The sequence below is a fragment of the Vombatus ursinus genome, unplaced genomic scaffold, assembly GCF_900497805.2.
Source record: "Vombatus ursinus unplaced genomic scaffold, bare-nosed wombat genome assembly UNPS02009132.1, whole genome shotgun sequence".
NCBI classification, from domain to species: Eukaryota; Metazoa; Chordata; class Mammalia; order Diprotodontia; family Vombatidae; genus Vombatus; species Vombatus ursinus.
The window spans coordinates 12,715,629-12,731,945 of record NW_020948910.1 but is presented as its reverse complement, the minus strand read 5'-3'; the positions used below and the strand labels follow the sequence as shown (position 1 = coordinate 12,731,945).

At 37.2% G+C, this 16,317-nt stretch overlaps 1 protein-coding gene across 1 annotated transcript in view; it reads right to left on the bottom strand.

The window, feature by feature from the left end:
* Positions 1-16,317, bottom strand: part of MAP3K5 (mitogen-activated protein kinase kinase kinase 5) — a 270,359-nt gene that overhangs the window by 88,549 nt on the left and 165,493 nt on the right. Inside the window, exons 11-12 of the mRNA XM_027850741.1 lie at positions 13,740-13,847; positions 3,110-3,159 (exon numbers count right to left, since the gene is read on the bottom strand). Coding sequence (XP_027706542.1) covers positions 3,110-3,159; positions 13,740-13,847 — 158 coding nt within the window. The remainder of the gene's footprint in view (positions 1-3,109; positions 3,160-13,739; positions 13,848-16,317) is intronic.

Genomic DNA, 16,317 nt, shown 5'->3' with positions numbered 1-16,317 from the left:
GGATGCTTTGAAATTAGCAATGCCTAGTAAACTCGGTGTGGCGCAGTGGATAGAAAACTGGACCTGGAGTCTGGAAGGCTTGAATTCAAATCAGGCCTCAGACACCTACTAGCTGTGTCACTTTGGGCAAGTCACTTAACCTGGTTTGCCTCAATTTCCTCATCTGTCAAATGAGCTGGAAAAGGAAATGACAAACCACTCCAGTATCTTTGCCAGGAAAACCCCAAATGGCATCACAAAAAGTTGGACATGACTGGAACTACTGAACAATAACAACAAAGTAAACTTGGAAATGGAATCCACAGAAAATAAATACAATGAAGGGGGATTGTAATCTTAATATCCTTCACAATATTTATTGCCTAACATACAAGCCTTACATTGAATTAGGAGTATGACATTTACAGATCGAGAGGCAGCACATCATAATGGAGAGGGTAATAGACTTGAAGTGTGAAGGAAATAGGTTCAAATCTCATCTGAGCCGCTTAGTAGTTTTATGAGCTGGGGGCAAGTTATTTAGCGGCCTGAGACTCATTTTCTTCAGCTGTAAAATAAAGATTTTGCACTTAAAGGCCTCTAAGTTTCCTTCCAGATCTAAATCTATATCCTATGACTACACCTGAAGACTGAAAAGCTGAATCTGAGCTAGTATTGATTGAGAAACCTGTCTAGTATCCCAATGCAGTAACTATAATTATTTTCCTTTATTAATTCATTTATAGTTGTTAAATGTCTACTATGCACAAGATATTGTGAAAATATTTACAAACATTTAAAAATGGCAGAGGCCCTTGCCTTGGGATATTACAGGGGGAAATTAATTGGTGGGACAAGTGTACAACCCATACACAAATCAGAAGAACATAAGGCAGGGAACATAAGAAGGCAAAAGAGAGATCAAGACAAATGGTTCCGGGTAAATGTGAGGAGGGACAGTCTTTCCCCTGGGAGGAGCAAAGAAGACTCACCTTCCTGAACTCAAATCCAGCCTCAGACACTTACTAGCTAGGTGATCCTGGGCAAGATCCTGCTTACCTCAGATTCCTCATTTGTATTATGAGCTGGAGAAGCAAATGGAAAACCACTCTAGTATCTTTGCTAAGAAAACCCCAAATGGGGTCCTGAACAGTCAGACAACTGAAAAGACTGGATAGCAACAATTAACCATCACCCAGTGGTCCAGGAAGATTGCTAAGACTATAAATTGGAGACAAGATTCCTACCTGTATTGGTAGAGACAGACTCTTCACCTGAGAGTTCCATACAACAATGACATCACAGATTCAATCCTATCCCTATTCCGTATAGATTTGAGAATTGTCAGCATACATAGAGTTTTCAAGAGATAAAAGAATTCAACAATCTTAGGCACCTGATATATGCAAGGTACTGTGCCAAGGAGATGACATAATACAATCCTTGCCCTCGAGGAATTTATATTTGCTAGGCAGAGTAGGATAATATGACATACATAAAGAAAATGAAAATGTAAAGTAGAGAGTAATGAGGATAAATAAGAGATTGAGACAGTTTCTATAGGTGCCAAAATCTTTGGTTTCCCTGTTTTTCTGTTCTTTGAAGTATATATGAATTCACATTCTTTAAAAAAAAAAAAACCACAATCCAAACTACTGAAATTGGTAAGATCTGGTATATTTTAAGTTTAGATAAAGTAAGTATCCATCAAACTCATAGTGGATCTTGACTCCAAACAATAACCTTGCTCTTTTCACAGAAATTTGGCCTGGATCTCTGATTTCATTAGTATGGGGAACTCTGCATGGAAATATGCTCCACTGATGTATACCAGCTGACTAGGATGCTGAGAAGATAAATGACTGGCTTGTAGTCACCAAGCCAGAAGTGTCAGAGGTAAGGCTTGAGCCCAGGTCTTCTGAACTCCAAGGTCGGGCTTTCTATTCACTACTGGATACTACTCTCACTTAGAGGTTAACTAAAAGAAATTATTTAATGTTAAATAGACTCTGCCTTCATTCGAACAACATTATTATTGGCTATAGGACAGATGTACCTTGGACCTACATGCTCCCGGGTGGTGGGGGAGAGGGGAGAGAAATATTTAGGCATGAGAGTACCAAAAGAATTTCATAAGACTACAGCATTAGAACTAGAAGAGATCTTAGAAGACATCTATCTAGTCCATCACCTACATTTTACAGATGACCAAACTAAGCTCCAAAGATATTGTCACTTGCCTGAAGTCAATAATAGAGGCAAGATTTGAACCCAGGCCCTATGACTTTAAAATCAGTGGTTATTCTAATATACCACACTGCTTCCTTCTAAATATAAGGTGGCTTTATCTACAAGCCTGTCTCATGGTATAGATCCAAAGAGTAGTCCTAATATTAATAACAGATAACATTTATATAGCCCTTTAAGATGTATTAGAAATAGAACTTAAATTCAGGTCTTCCTGGCTTTAGGGCAGGCTCTCTACCCATTACGCTTATGCCTCTAGTTGGTAAATGTTGGTTGACCAATTAAAATGAGCTCACCCTTTAATATTTTTTATTTTCTATGCCAGCATTTCACCTCCACTCCCCACTTATTTTTGATAGGTGACTGATTTTGCATCCAGTTTGAAAAGTAAAATTATTATTGCAAACATATCCTCCAAATACTACTCCTAATAATAATTGCTAACATTTATTTATATTTATTTATGTTACTTAATACCATTTATACTTATTATGTGTCAGGATCTGTATTGTGTTTTACAACTAATATCTCATTTGATCCTCACAACAACCCTGGGAGGTCAATGCTGTTATTACTCCCATTTTAAAGATGAAAAACTGAGGTAAACAGAGGTTGAATGACTTGCCCAGGGTCACACAGCTAGAAAATGTCTTTGAACTCAGGTCTTCCTGACTCTAGACCCAACACTCTTATCTACTTTGTTCATCAGCTGTCTCAGTTATCTTCAAAATTAAGATAATAAGACTGAACAGGGCTGGTCAGCTTCCATCACCAGAAAACTGAATGAGGTTCTTTGCATTCATTGTCATGATTGGCCCCCAACAAGACGCTCCAGAAACACATCTCTAATTAAGTTTAGCAAAACATATCAAATAAAACTTACCTCACTCCCCTGATGGAAGAAGCACTAAAATTCCACTCGTGAATACCTTTCTAAAATGCACAGGATAAAAATAAATACAAAAAGAAAAAAGTTAAAAAAAGAAAATAACAAATCTAAAACACAAAGGAAATATGAAATAAAACATGCCTGTTGTCTTTTGTAGGATGTATACAGCTGTGAAAAATATAAAGGTGAAATCTTTTAAGACTGGGACAAAGTGGAAGAGAAGTGATGACAGAGCTGAGTGGGCCCATGTCCTGTTTCCACCAAATGCTAGATAATGCCATCCACGCTGCTGCTGCCAGTACTATTCAGGGTTCTCGTGTGCATAAATAATTCTCCAGGAATAAATTTAGTGCCTCTAGATGAACTCTAAATGGATTCTCTCAGGTCACTGGAGTTATAGTTGTTTTGCTAAACAATTACCTGGTGGCCTGAGAGGTACAGCAGTTTTCAGAAGTCAGGATAATCAGTTTTATGAAATTCTAACTCTCAATTTTCAAAAATTTAACGTAAAAAATTTTTGACAAAATTTTGAAGGAAAAAAATCTACTGCTCTGAAAAATTAAAAGGAACTCAAATATTAAATGCATGGACAATTTTCCTTCTGAGAAGCAAAGTTCTCATTTAAATGTGGTCTTTAATGATTTTTAAAGTACTGAGTCATCACCCTTTGAGGATGTACTTTCTCAGAGTCCACAAAAAATGATATTTGTAATCCTTTAAAATAAAATCCCCTAAAAATAAAAACAAAACAGCAAAGCAAAAACCAGAAGGGTCCGACCACTGCTCTAATTAAACCAACATCAAAAGATTAAAAGGATATAAAATTAAATTTTCTAACATAATTTTAAAACTTAGGAAACAAATATAATGTAATCAATGAGTGCACTTGTTGCTATAAAGGCAAACAAAATGAATTTGTGGATTAACCCTTTTATACACACACACACACACACACAAGGATACAAAATCCATTCATGCCTCAATGAAATTTACTAGACTTGCTTACATTTATTATAATAGATAGCCTTTACATTATTTCTTTTTAAGAGATACAAAATCCATACATGCCTCAGTGAAATTTATAAGACTGTTCGCTTTTGTTATATATAGTCTTTACAGTATTTTTTTTTGAGAGATACAAAATCCACACATGCCTTGGTGAAATTTACAAGACTGTTCACATATGCTACAAGAAAATATAGCCACAGTGACAACAGCATTGAAAATAGGAGCGCTGAAGAAAGAGGGTTCAATTTGAATCCAAGAAATCAGCCTTCTAAGCTTGGCTCTAGCTGGGTGACCATAAAGGTAAGTCGTCTAACTTTCCTGAGCCTCAGTTACCTCACCTGTAAATTATTATTATCTGTAATATTCACACTGCCCATGATCTGTAAAATGGGTTTAGAAATACTTGCCCTGTCCATGATACAAGGTTGTCAACAGGAAGGCAATTTACAGAGTTTAAAGTGTGTAAATTGCTATTTTTAATATATTCTCACATACACGAACAGACCGGCGCTTACGCCATGGGTAGCGAGGACAATACAACTGCAAATTCAATGCTACTATAACCCTGGCTCCGGAACTTTGAAATAAACAGGGAGATAAGCTTCAGCTCATCCTAGACAACAAAGCTCTGTTGTCAGGCGGGTGACTGCTTTTCTGGCCAAGAAGTAGGTAGGGAGGCCTGGGGCCTAGATTGGTTCAGGACTATTTTTTTTCACCTCAGCTATCAAACAGTCAAATTTCTGAGGTTTCTCTACTTCATTCTATTCAGTTCAATTTTATAGTTATTTACTGAGCCCCCAGAATGTACAGGGTACCGTGTTAAATGTTGGGGAACCTAAAAACGAATAAGAAACAACCTTTTTCTTTAATGTTTTGTCCTTAAAATCCTATAAGGGAGAAAAGCCATGTACACAGATGACTGAATGAAAAAGAGAATGGGAAATTCCCAAGATGGATAGGCCATGATCTTTGAATCCACAGAATCATAAAATCATAGACATATAGGGACTATATGTAATCAGCTGGTTCAACCCCCTAATTTTTCTAATGAGAAAACTGATGCAGAGAGGGGTTAAGGGGTCACAAGGTCAGTAAATAATATTAGGACAAGATTCCAGACCCAAGTCAATACTCTTTCCATTTCTCAATGCAGTTTGTGAATTTTAAAGTTCAGTGAGTGTTTTTTTCCAGTGAATTTTGCTATTTCTTTGGTTTTATATAATTAAAATTATTTTGTTTTTTCTTTCACTTTGTCATACTGTTGAAAATAGAAGTATTTTCTTGCAATCTCTGACCACAGGATTTCAGGGAGAAGCAAAGCAAAATTTAGTTTTACAATGACTCCATAGCAACACCACATATATTGGACTTTCTAAAAGGAATGCCTGAATAATTTTCTCTGATTCCTAGGTTTATGAATCTTCCCTCCAGGTTTGTCCTTACACCCAGCAGCAGTGCGGTGCAGAGCACATAGTAGGAATTCAATAATAAATGTCTATGTAATTGAATTAAGGCATTTTTTCACTCTTCTTCAACCATTAGGCATAAACTGATAAATTTGATTAGAATCTTGGCCATACAACATCGTATCATTAATAGCAACCTGCAATAAAGACGGGAGTTGCTCCTGCAATTTCACTGCTAGAGGGAATTAGTGCTTGAGAACAGCCCCCTCTACCAATGCAAATTGGTACATCTTCTGCAATTTATAGTCTTGGAGAGCTGCCTAGGGCACTGAGGCATTAAGTGATTTTTCCAAGGTCACAAGGAGTGTATGTGTCAGAAATGAGACTTGAACCCAGGTTTTTCAGGCTCAGGGGCCAACTCCCTATTCATCACACAAACTGCCTCTCAACTTGTGATATATGATTTTAATATAATTCATAGACCATTAATAGTGTGCACACGCACAACATGTGCATATGTGTGTATGTATGTATGTATGTATGTATGTATCTCCTTACAAAATCAAAAGAAATGTGTGCTCAAAAGAGTCAAGCAATCATTTTTGAGAAAGTTTGTAGCTTCCCTTTCAAAAGGATTGAGCACAATTTCAATTGGGGAAACTGAAAATGAAGGGTGGTTAGATTTTGTCCACGATCACTAAGTTGCAAATCTGAGAAAGGACACCTGGGTGTCCTGGATTCTTAGTTCAGGGCTCTGTGTACTACCCCACACCTCACCCTGCTTCTTCAGGGAACCATGAAAAAAGAATTGAGTATGTATGAATGAGCATGTAGTGAGGAGACTTTTCTTTTTTTTTTTTCCTTTTTTTAGGCAGTTGGGGTTAAGTGACTTGCCCAGGTTCACACAGCTAGTAAGTGTCAAGTGTTTGGTCTGAGGCCAAATTTGAACTCAGGTCCTCCTGACTTCAGGGCTGGTGCTCTATCCACTGCGCCACCTAGAAGCCCCATGAGGAGACTTTTCTTGACCATCAACAATACTTAGTTTTTTTTGAGGAACCAAAGTAAAAGACCCCCCCAAAAGCCCTTCAAGGAGAGCTCTTAAGAAGCTTCCCCTTTGATTCACTGAACCCACTATCGGTCATATATCTCCAAGCACGTCAGACAGAAGAAAGGTCCAACATATACTAAAGCATTCATAGCAGCACTCTTTGTCTTAGCAAATAAATTAAGTAGGTACCCGTAAGTTAGGGGAATGGCTGGAAAAAACAAACAAACAAACAAACAATGATGTGTATGAAATGAAATCTTACTGTGCAGTAAGAAATTATAATATGAGGAATTCTGAGAAACATGGAAATATGTTTTATAAGCTAACGTAAAGCGAAATAAGCAGAACCAAGAAAACAACATACACAGTGACAACAACATAAAGATCATTGTAGAGAAGTAGATGTCCAAGTGAAAGAAAAACTAGCTAAATACCTGAGAACAGATGATACAACATAATGTCCCCTCACAAGAAAAAGGAGGATGACCAGGAGAGGATATTTTATACATGGTCAGGTACAGTCATTGTAGTAGATGTTTTTGTTTAATTATTTTTATTTGCAGAAAGAAAGGATTCAGTTGGGGGGGGTGGTAGGATTTGAAAAGATTGTGAGGCATGTATAACCTATACCTTGTGTCTTGGTGAGAGGAGATGGCAAGGAGAAAAATTTGGGACTTAAAATCTTTCAAAAAATGAATGTTGAAAATTGCCCTTATGTGTAATTGGAAAAAATAAAATACTATTAAGTAAAAAAAGAAAATAAAAAAGAAATAATTGTGATATAGAGATAAAAGATATTAATAACACATAATTTAAAAATTAAAAAATAAATCATTTCAGAACGCCCCTTCTTTCTCAGTTTAATTCAAATTGATCTGCCATATTTATCTTTTTTCTTCCTCTTCCTCCTAATTTGAGGGGAAAACACATTTTAAAAATTTCTTTCCATAATTCTCTTTATAGTTGTTTTTTTCCCCCTTATTTTGAAATACCCCTTTTCTCTCCTTCTCCAGTGAAGCAGGACTAGCTAACAGCTTGTCCCTGGCTAGAGTGGGACTTAGAGAAAGCTAGCCGGTACTCACCTTTCCACCATGGCACAAGTACTTCTTAGGATACTTCTTTGTTGTCTCTGGGCCCTGCCTACTCAACTAGTCTGGGGACATGAGGCCCCTGGAGCTCCCACATATATCTATTCTCTTGGGATATATATGGTGAACTGAGTCACAGCAATTGCGAGAAGAATTTGTGGACCAACAGTATTTAAATTCCAAACTTAAATTTGAAAGGACGAAGAGTTGCAAATATAAGCTGTTTTTTTGTTCGCAGACAGACATACAACTTCACTTAAAGCAGTTATTCATTTTAAGCAGCAAGGGAATACTGAAGGAAGAAATGTTTGGAGATCTGGGTTTCCATTAACTTTGCCACTGACCACTGTATGTGTAACTCTGGATGGATGAGTCAATCATTTTGTAAATACAGATGAGAATCTCAAAGATTGAAAATTCTAAAAAAAAGTAGTGTGGAAAGACCCAAGTGCTCAGAAAATTTTTAATATTTTGTTTAAAAAAGTGAGAAATTATTTAAATGTGTGAATAAATATGATGTTTCAAAGGTGTATTTCTTCAGGGTTTAGTTAATTTTCAGATAAATTGCAAAAAGGAATGTTCTACCTTGATTTAGAAAATAATGCCTTAAGATAAATAAAACCCAATGAAGGGATTGTTCAATATACGTGATTTATTTACGTGACCCAGAGAGCAGCTAGAATAGTAATGACATAGTCTGGATTTGTTTATAGCTTGATCTCCATAATTTATAGCCAGATCTTACAGCCTGAGAACTATTTTTTCAGCTTTCAGTCATTTTTCAGTCTTGTCTAACTCTTTGTGACCCCATTTAGGGTTTGCTTGGCAAAGATACTGGAGTGATTTGCCATACACTTCTCCAGCTCATTTAACAGATAAAGAATTGAGGCAAACAAGGTGAAAGGGCCTGCCCAGGGTCACAACAGCTTGTAAGTATCTGAGGACAGATCTGAACTCATGAAGATGAGTCTTCCTGATTCCAAGCCCAGTGTTCTATCTATTGTGCCACCTAGTTACCCAACCCATGTAACTTCTTTAAAACTAAAAAAAGTGACAGACTTCACAAATGCAGAAATAATAATAACTCATATTTATATAGTGTTCTATGCTTACAGTATAGTTATTTTGGAGAGAGTTAATTGGGGTTAAGTGATTTGCCCAGGGTCACACAGCTAGTAAGTATCTGGGGCTCAATTTGAAATCAGATCCTCCTCAGGCCAGGGCCAGTGCTCTATCCACTGTACCACCTTGCAGCCCCTACAACATACTTTTCACAAGCCCATAGGATTTAGAACTAGAGGGGACCTTTGCAACTGAAGTCCAACTGGTCCAGTCCCATCCTTTTGTAAATTAGGATACAAGCCCAGAGAAATTAAATGATTTGCTCCCAAACACAAAGGTAGTAGGTAGCAAAGCCGAAATTCGAACCCATATTCTGACTCTAAATTCAAGGCTCTTTCCACTCTTCCACAAAGGACTGTTTCTACACATCATCCTAGTGAGGTCAGTAGCACAAATATTATTTTGGTAGTTTACAAATGAGGAAACTGAGGTTTGAGAGGTAGAGACAAGTTGCCCAAAGCCACATAGCAAAGTCAATGTCACAGTCAGGATTTGGTTTCAGGTCTTCTTACTGCCAGTTCGGGCCTCTTTCCTTTACACTATAAGAACTGGACATAACTAAAGTGGAAATTTTCATTAAAAGTTTTAACATTTCAAACAAGCACTTAGAGTGGTCAGCATACAGAAAAGTAGCCCTGAACCTGAAGTTCTCTTAAGAGAGTGTGTGGAATGGTGGACATGTAAGAGCCAGACTAAATTTCTAAGCCTGACTGAGGCTGGAGTTGTGAGTTCCTTAATTTTGCAAACTCTGAAACAAGGATATTTCCTCTACTAACGCAGGTGAGCAGTTTTTCTGTAACTCAGAATCTTACAAAATTACCCAGAACAATGAGAGGTTAAATGACTTATGGTCACATAGCCAGTATTTTTAAGAGTCAGGACTGGGGCCCAGGCCTTCCTAGCCCCAAGGTCAGCTTTCTATCCATGATTGAAAGATTAGATCTATCTATGCCTCTGAAATCTAACAATACAACAATATAATAATACATACATTATCATATACATAAAACACTCATTAGTTATAAAAGACAAACAAATTTAAAATGTTGCAATTCTAATCCAAAGAATCTACAAGCAGGAGAGATGAAAAAAAAATGCTCACAAGTAGCTGGAAATGATACTCGTTTTCCAAATAACTCTGGCTTACTTTCTTTTCCTTTTCTTCCTTCCAATTACCCCTGGATACTCTCTCTCATTCTCCTGGCTTTGCTTCATCTCCAAATTCTCTCACCCCATCTTCTGCTTCCAAGTGTCCTTGGATAACTTTTCTCTTTCCATGCAGGCTTCCCAAAATCTCTTCTCCTTAACTTACAATTTTCTGTCTCTATCATTTCTCTCTGTTTTTCTGTTTATAGCTTGGATAGACTTTGTCTTTTAAGTCATAAAAAATTTTATGTGTATACAAACAGCATACCACACCCTATCCTCACACATACATATGTAACATTTTACAAATAAAATTATGACTATCTCATTCATATACATATATAAATTTACTTTTGTCACCTGCTTAATGATGGCATTTTTTCCAGCTTCCACGTGTATGTCCTGTACTCAATTCAAAATTAATGTGTAACAAACCAAATTCATCTTTTCTCCAAATGATCTCCAAAGTTCCTGAATTTTGTCACAGTTCCATGATTTTCTCAATCACTCATATTCAGAATTTTGGATCAAATCTTTGACAACCCTGTCCATGACACATATCCAGTTATTCTCTAAGGACTACTCAATTTTTCTTCAAAATGTCCCATGCATCTGTTCCTTCCCTATTCCTAGTCCAGGTTTTTAAATCCCTCAAGGAGGAATTACTAGAAGAGGCTTCTGGCTAGCCTTCTCGACTCCAGATTCTGGCCTAGTTCATTACATAAGTTTCTGCCAGATTTTTGTTGTTAAGTTTTTTACAATCGTGTCCGACTCTTCATTGACCCCATTTGGGGTTTTTTTTTGGCAAAAATACCAGAGTGGTTTGCCATTTCTTTCTCCAGTTCATTTTTACAGATGAGGCAAACAGGTTTAAGTGACTGACCCAGGGTCACACAGCTAGTAAGTGTCTAGTATCACATTTGAACTCAGGTCTTCCTGACTTCGATTTTTGAGCTGTATCCATTGCGCCACCCAGCTGTCCCAAGTCTGCCAGACTAATCTTCCTTAAATACTACTTTCATCAATCCACTTCCCTATTCAAACACATCAGTGATTGCCAATATCTGACCCCATCAAGTCTAAACTACTTGACCGGACTTGCAAGTCCCAACACAATCTGGCCTCTCTGTACCTATCCAATCTAGGTCTAATCTATTCCCCAAATGTATTCCCTCCTCTCCTGTGAGGCTAAGTCCCCTTTATAGCATGAACTTCTTCATTCATGTTTCTGTGCCTTTGCTAGTTCTATGCCTCTCCCTTTAGCTGAGTCCTCTGAGCTCCCTTCTCCTGACAGCCTAATTAAATATTTCCTATCAGTCAAGGCTCAGCACAAGTGCCACCAGCTCTAGATGGCTTCCTTATTCAATCCTTAGATTTTTCCTTTTTTCAAACATGCTTGAACACTTGGGATCTCAACCACACAATTTAGAACTTAATCATACACTGCATTCTACTGCTGATAGTGATTTGATATGTGTTACACCTTTTCTCTACACCTAGAGAACAAATTTTGTGAAAGCAGGAGGTATGTCTTCTATTTCCTCTGTAGTCCTTATACTGAGTCTAGCACATTTCTATGCACAAAATACCTGCAGGCTCCTAGAAGCATAGACTTAGAGCTGAAAGTGACCTTAGTCATTATTCAGATTTAGAGGAAGGAGCAGACACGGCTTCTCTTTTCAAAGAACTTATTACCAAGTCACATAAAACACAACCACAACAGAATGACAGCAAACCACACATCCAGGATATTATTTAATGTTAAATTGTGGGGCAGAGATTCTAAGTGCTCTTGGAGGTCTGAAAAAAGAGAAATCAGTAAGAATTGCATTAGCCAGGGAAAAGGTGGATCTTGATTGAAACTTTTTAATTTATGAGAAATATTTGACTAGGTAAAAGGGAGAAGGGAAGATATCTCAGCTAAAGGAAGAGGCTTACAAAAACCCAGAAACAGATATGTATACAAACATACACATCTATACCACCTAGCCTACCCTTTGCATCCTTTGAAAGCCCCTGGTAATCATGCTTTGTAGACCGCAAAGATCTATTCTGAATAATTTAGTACAAGGAATATTTTCCCCCAGTCTTTATCCATGTATCAGTCACTCATGATGAAAATGTAATGGACACCTCCTTGAGTCTTGGGTGACTGCCACTATTACATGGCCTGAATGAAACTGCTTTGCTGTCACCAACATCACTCATGGAAGCACATTTAGGAGATCTCCTAAGGATCTATCTGGATTAAGATTCTTTCCCCAGCTTCAGCAAGACTGAGACAACTTCTGTTGCAATGGGGGACCGAGAATGGATTTGTGGCAATAGGAAGAATTGTCGGCAGTGTTTATCTTGTTACCTAGAGTCTTTGGTTGGTAGTGGGTAATTTTGTGTGGTGTTGGATTTCTTTTCCCCAAGATGGCATCCCATGATTTCAACCAAAAAAAAACAACTAATAATAATGAAGAGGGATGACACACCAGTGATTAATGTGATAAGAAAAAAATGCAGTGTTTTCAAAACCCTACTAAAAATAAAACAGGATGGTCTCCTATCTCATCTTTGATATTGTCTTTAGGATAAGCAGTTAAAACTCTCTGAGGTCAGAAAGTTTTAATCATCTTCATAGTTCTGAAAGACCTACCACAGTGCCTTATGCATAGAAAGTACTCATTCAGTAAAGGTAGGCAGCTCAGAAAAGTGAAAAGAACTCTGGACCATGAACCAGAACACTTAGATGCTGGTTCTAGCTCTGGCAGCTGGATGGCACAGTGGACAGAGTACAGGGCCTGGAGTCAGGAAGATGCATCTTCCTGAGTTCAAATCTAGACTCAGACACTTAATTGCTGTGTGACCCTGGGCAAGTCACTTAACTCTGTTTGCCTCAGTTTCCTCATCTGTTAAATGAGCTGGAGAAGGAAATGGCAAACCACTCTGGTATCTTTGTCAAGAAAACCCCAAATGGAGTCATGAAGAGTTGGACTCAACTGAAATGACTGAACAAGAACAACAACAACAATGACTTGGCCAAGTCATGTTTCACTCCCCTGGGGTTGAATGTTCTCATCTGTGAAACGAAGAAATTAGACTAGAAACTCTAGCTGTCTGACACTTACTATCTGGGTCACATTGGGTAAATGTCTCTGGGTCTCAGTCTCCTTATCTAATATAAAACAAGGATATTGGATGAGATGGCCTCAGAGGATGGCCCTAGATCTATGAATTTAGAACCCTCCACCCACTAAACAGGAAGACGTAATACATTGGGTTTTTTTTTTTTTTTTAGTACTTCTATGGGCCGATGGTCACAGTTTAATGGTATTTACTATTTCTACAATGTTCTGAGGTCTCTGCTCTACTGGGGATAAGAAAAAGGGCTGAAAGAACCCAAAGCATGGGCTAAGTTGGCTTTATGCAGCATAATCTTCCTGAAGATGAGACAAAAGTACTTTAGAAAAGGCCTCTTTGGACACATTTCAAATCTAGGAGATGAGTTCACATAGCATCAAAGAAGAAGCAAAAGAAAATGTTACAATTATGAGATCATTTTGTACAACTCCACTTAAAAAATAAAACAAATACATCTTGTCCATAATTTGGCAAATGCATATAACTCAAAATCCCAAAATACTGAATGTTGGTTGTACCATAGTTGATTGTGCCAAAAGAAACAGAGGCTCAAGCACATTTTTATCAGCTATGAACAGGGTTTTTTCTCATTGTACTTAAATGTTGTAGGGGCCTAATTGTTCTGTGAAGCAATTTTTTCAACTAACAGTCCGGTTCTAGTAAATGGAATAATTTACCTTGTCATCAGGAAGCACATGCCAGATAGATATCGTCTTTTCATCAGCTTCATTGTTGATAGACAAATAGGAAGGCTGATAGATTTTTGTTGGTTCTAATATTAAAACCTTGTAAATATAAGACAAAGAAATTAATACTTCAGTGGCTTACGAGAATCAAACCAGATAAAAGTCATATAATAAAACAAAAACGTAAGTGCATCAAAACATCTATGTGTTATTTTTCAAAAATATATTTTATTTTCAATTCAGGGAATAAAACAAAATTAGAACTGGGCAAGAGGACCATTATAAGACACTAAAACATCTATGTGTAACACATATTAATGGCTCCTACCTCAATGGGTTGTTGTGAGGACCAAATAAGATCAATAATTGTAAAGAGCTTAGCATACAGTGCCTGGCAAATCATAGGCACTATATAAATGTTAGCTGCTATTATTGTTATTTACACATATATATACATATACATATACATATACATATACATACACATATATCCAAACGTGTGAATTTGGTCTGGACCTGAGATTTCATTCGTGCAAGGAATTCTTGTTACAGAAATTCCCTCTGTAACTTAGTCTTAGATAATTTCCTGGAGCACTGAAGGGGTTAAATGACTAGTCTATCACACATATGGCATGTATGCATCAGAGGCAATAACTGAACCCATGTGATGCAAAATAGACAAAATAGAAAACTTTCTTGACTCTAAGGCCACCTTCTGTTGATTTTTCCATACTGTATTTTTCTATATGAAATCTTAGTAGGCTAGAATTCAAAGATATTTCAGGGGTCCACTGTTTCAGTACAAATTATTTTAAATATCTGATTATTTCAACCTAAAAAGAGCCTCCATTTTTATATTTTATCAAATGAGATAATATATGTAAAGAACTTTGTAAATCTTAAAGTGTCATGTAAATGCTGGTTATGGACAGTTATCCTTATAAAATTACACAATTACTATAAAGGTCAATGATAACTGGAATCTGCACTTGACCACCTGGACTAAACTGCCCTTTCATCTTGGAACTTCCTTCTGTCATGCTGGACCCCTTTTCCCATGGGTGAGGTTTTCAAAAAATGCCCCTATTTGGAAGGCAGGCCCAGGCCAGACATGTAACACTCCCCTCCCAGCTGTACTTCTGACTTTACCACCATTCCCCTGAATGGGAACCGCAACCCCACCTTCCCTTTAAGCTCTTTGAGGAAAGGGACTTCTTTCTTTTTGGTTTTAATTGCATTCCCAATGCTTTGCATGGTTTCTGGCACGTAGTAAGTGCTTAATAAATGCTTGTTGTCTTCTTGATAATGAATTTTCATTGAAGAAAGTCTTTGGGGAAAAAAAAAAACACTGACATCTGTATGTTTTTTCAGCTATACCCAGAGGCCAAGTATTTTAAATTACATTCTTAGAGAAACATGGGGCAAATTTTTAAAACATAAAGAATCAATGATGTCTAGAAGTTCTGTGAAATGTGGATTTGGCAGAAAAAAGCAGAAGTGATAGAAAACAGACAAAATGAGAAATTGTCTGTACATCACAAAACAAAGAAGCAAAATACTGTGTAAAGAATTACTCATTTACTTATTTTAAGAGTTCCTGATCTCATGAATGTTACTATACAGATACAGGTATGTGGTTTTTCTATCCATCTAAATGGTATTAGAAATAAAAATAATTTGTTATAGCTAGTGGGAGTTATGTATACATTTAGCTATGATGATGTAAAAAGACCACACTTACTTCTCAGGGACTTCTGCCTTCAGGAGCAAACTGGCATCTTGAGGGATGATAGATTTAGTCTACATGGGAAGATGGCTATGCTATACTTCATTTTGGTTTTTGAATGGCAGTTGAGATGATCTGTTTCCCTCTGGTTGGTACCTCACAAAGTATAGTATATGTGTGAATTTGGTCTGGACCTGAGATTTCATTCGTGCAAGGAATTCTTGTTACAGAAATTCCCTCTGTAACTTAGTCTTAGATAATTTCCTGGAGCACTGAAGGGGTTAAGTGACTTGTCTATCACATATATGGCATGTATGCAACAGAGGCAACAACTGAACCCATGTGATGCAAAACAGACAAAATAGAAAATTTAGTCTACATGGGAAGATGGCCATGCTATACTTCATTTTGGTTTTTGAATGGCAGTTGAGATGATCTGTATATGAGGCACTAAGTATATGAGGCACTAAGACACAGATCTTATTCCAAAACACCATCTAAGCATCCAAATGATTCATGGAGTTGATAAGATCCAGCTTTCACATAAAGACCTAGTGATCACAACCGATAGCTTAAAAAAAAAAAAAAAGACAGGTCTATATAAGGCACAGGGGAAATTGAAACAATCACTTCCCACTTTCCTGTTCAAAATTCAAAGAAGTACCTCGGACACATTATTTCCTAGAATTGATAGTGTATCTAATGGAGTCTTTTAAATAAAAAGTGGGGGAAAAACCCTCCACGTGGCTTTGGGACATGACAACAAGGGGATCTAACTTTATGACTCATTGTGGTCTAAGGGTACAGATTAAGAGAGAAAGCCTAAATACACAAGGATATGGG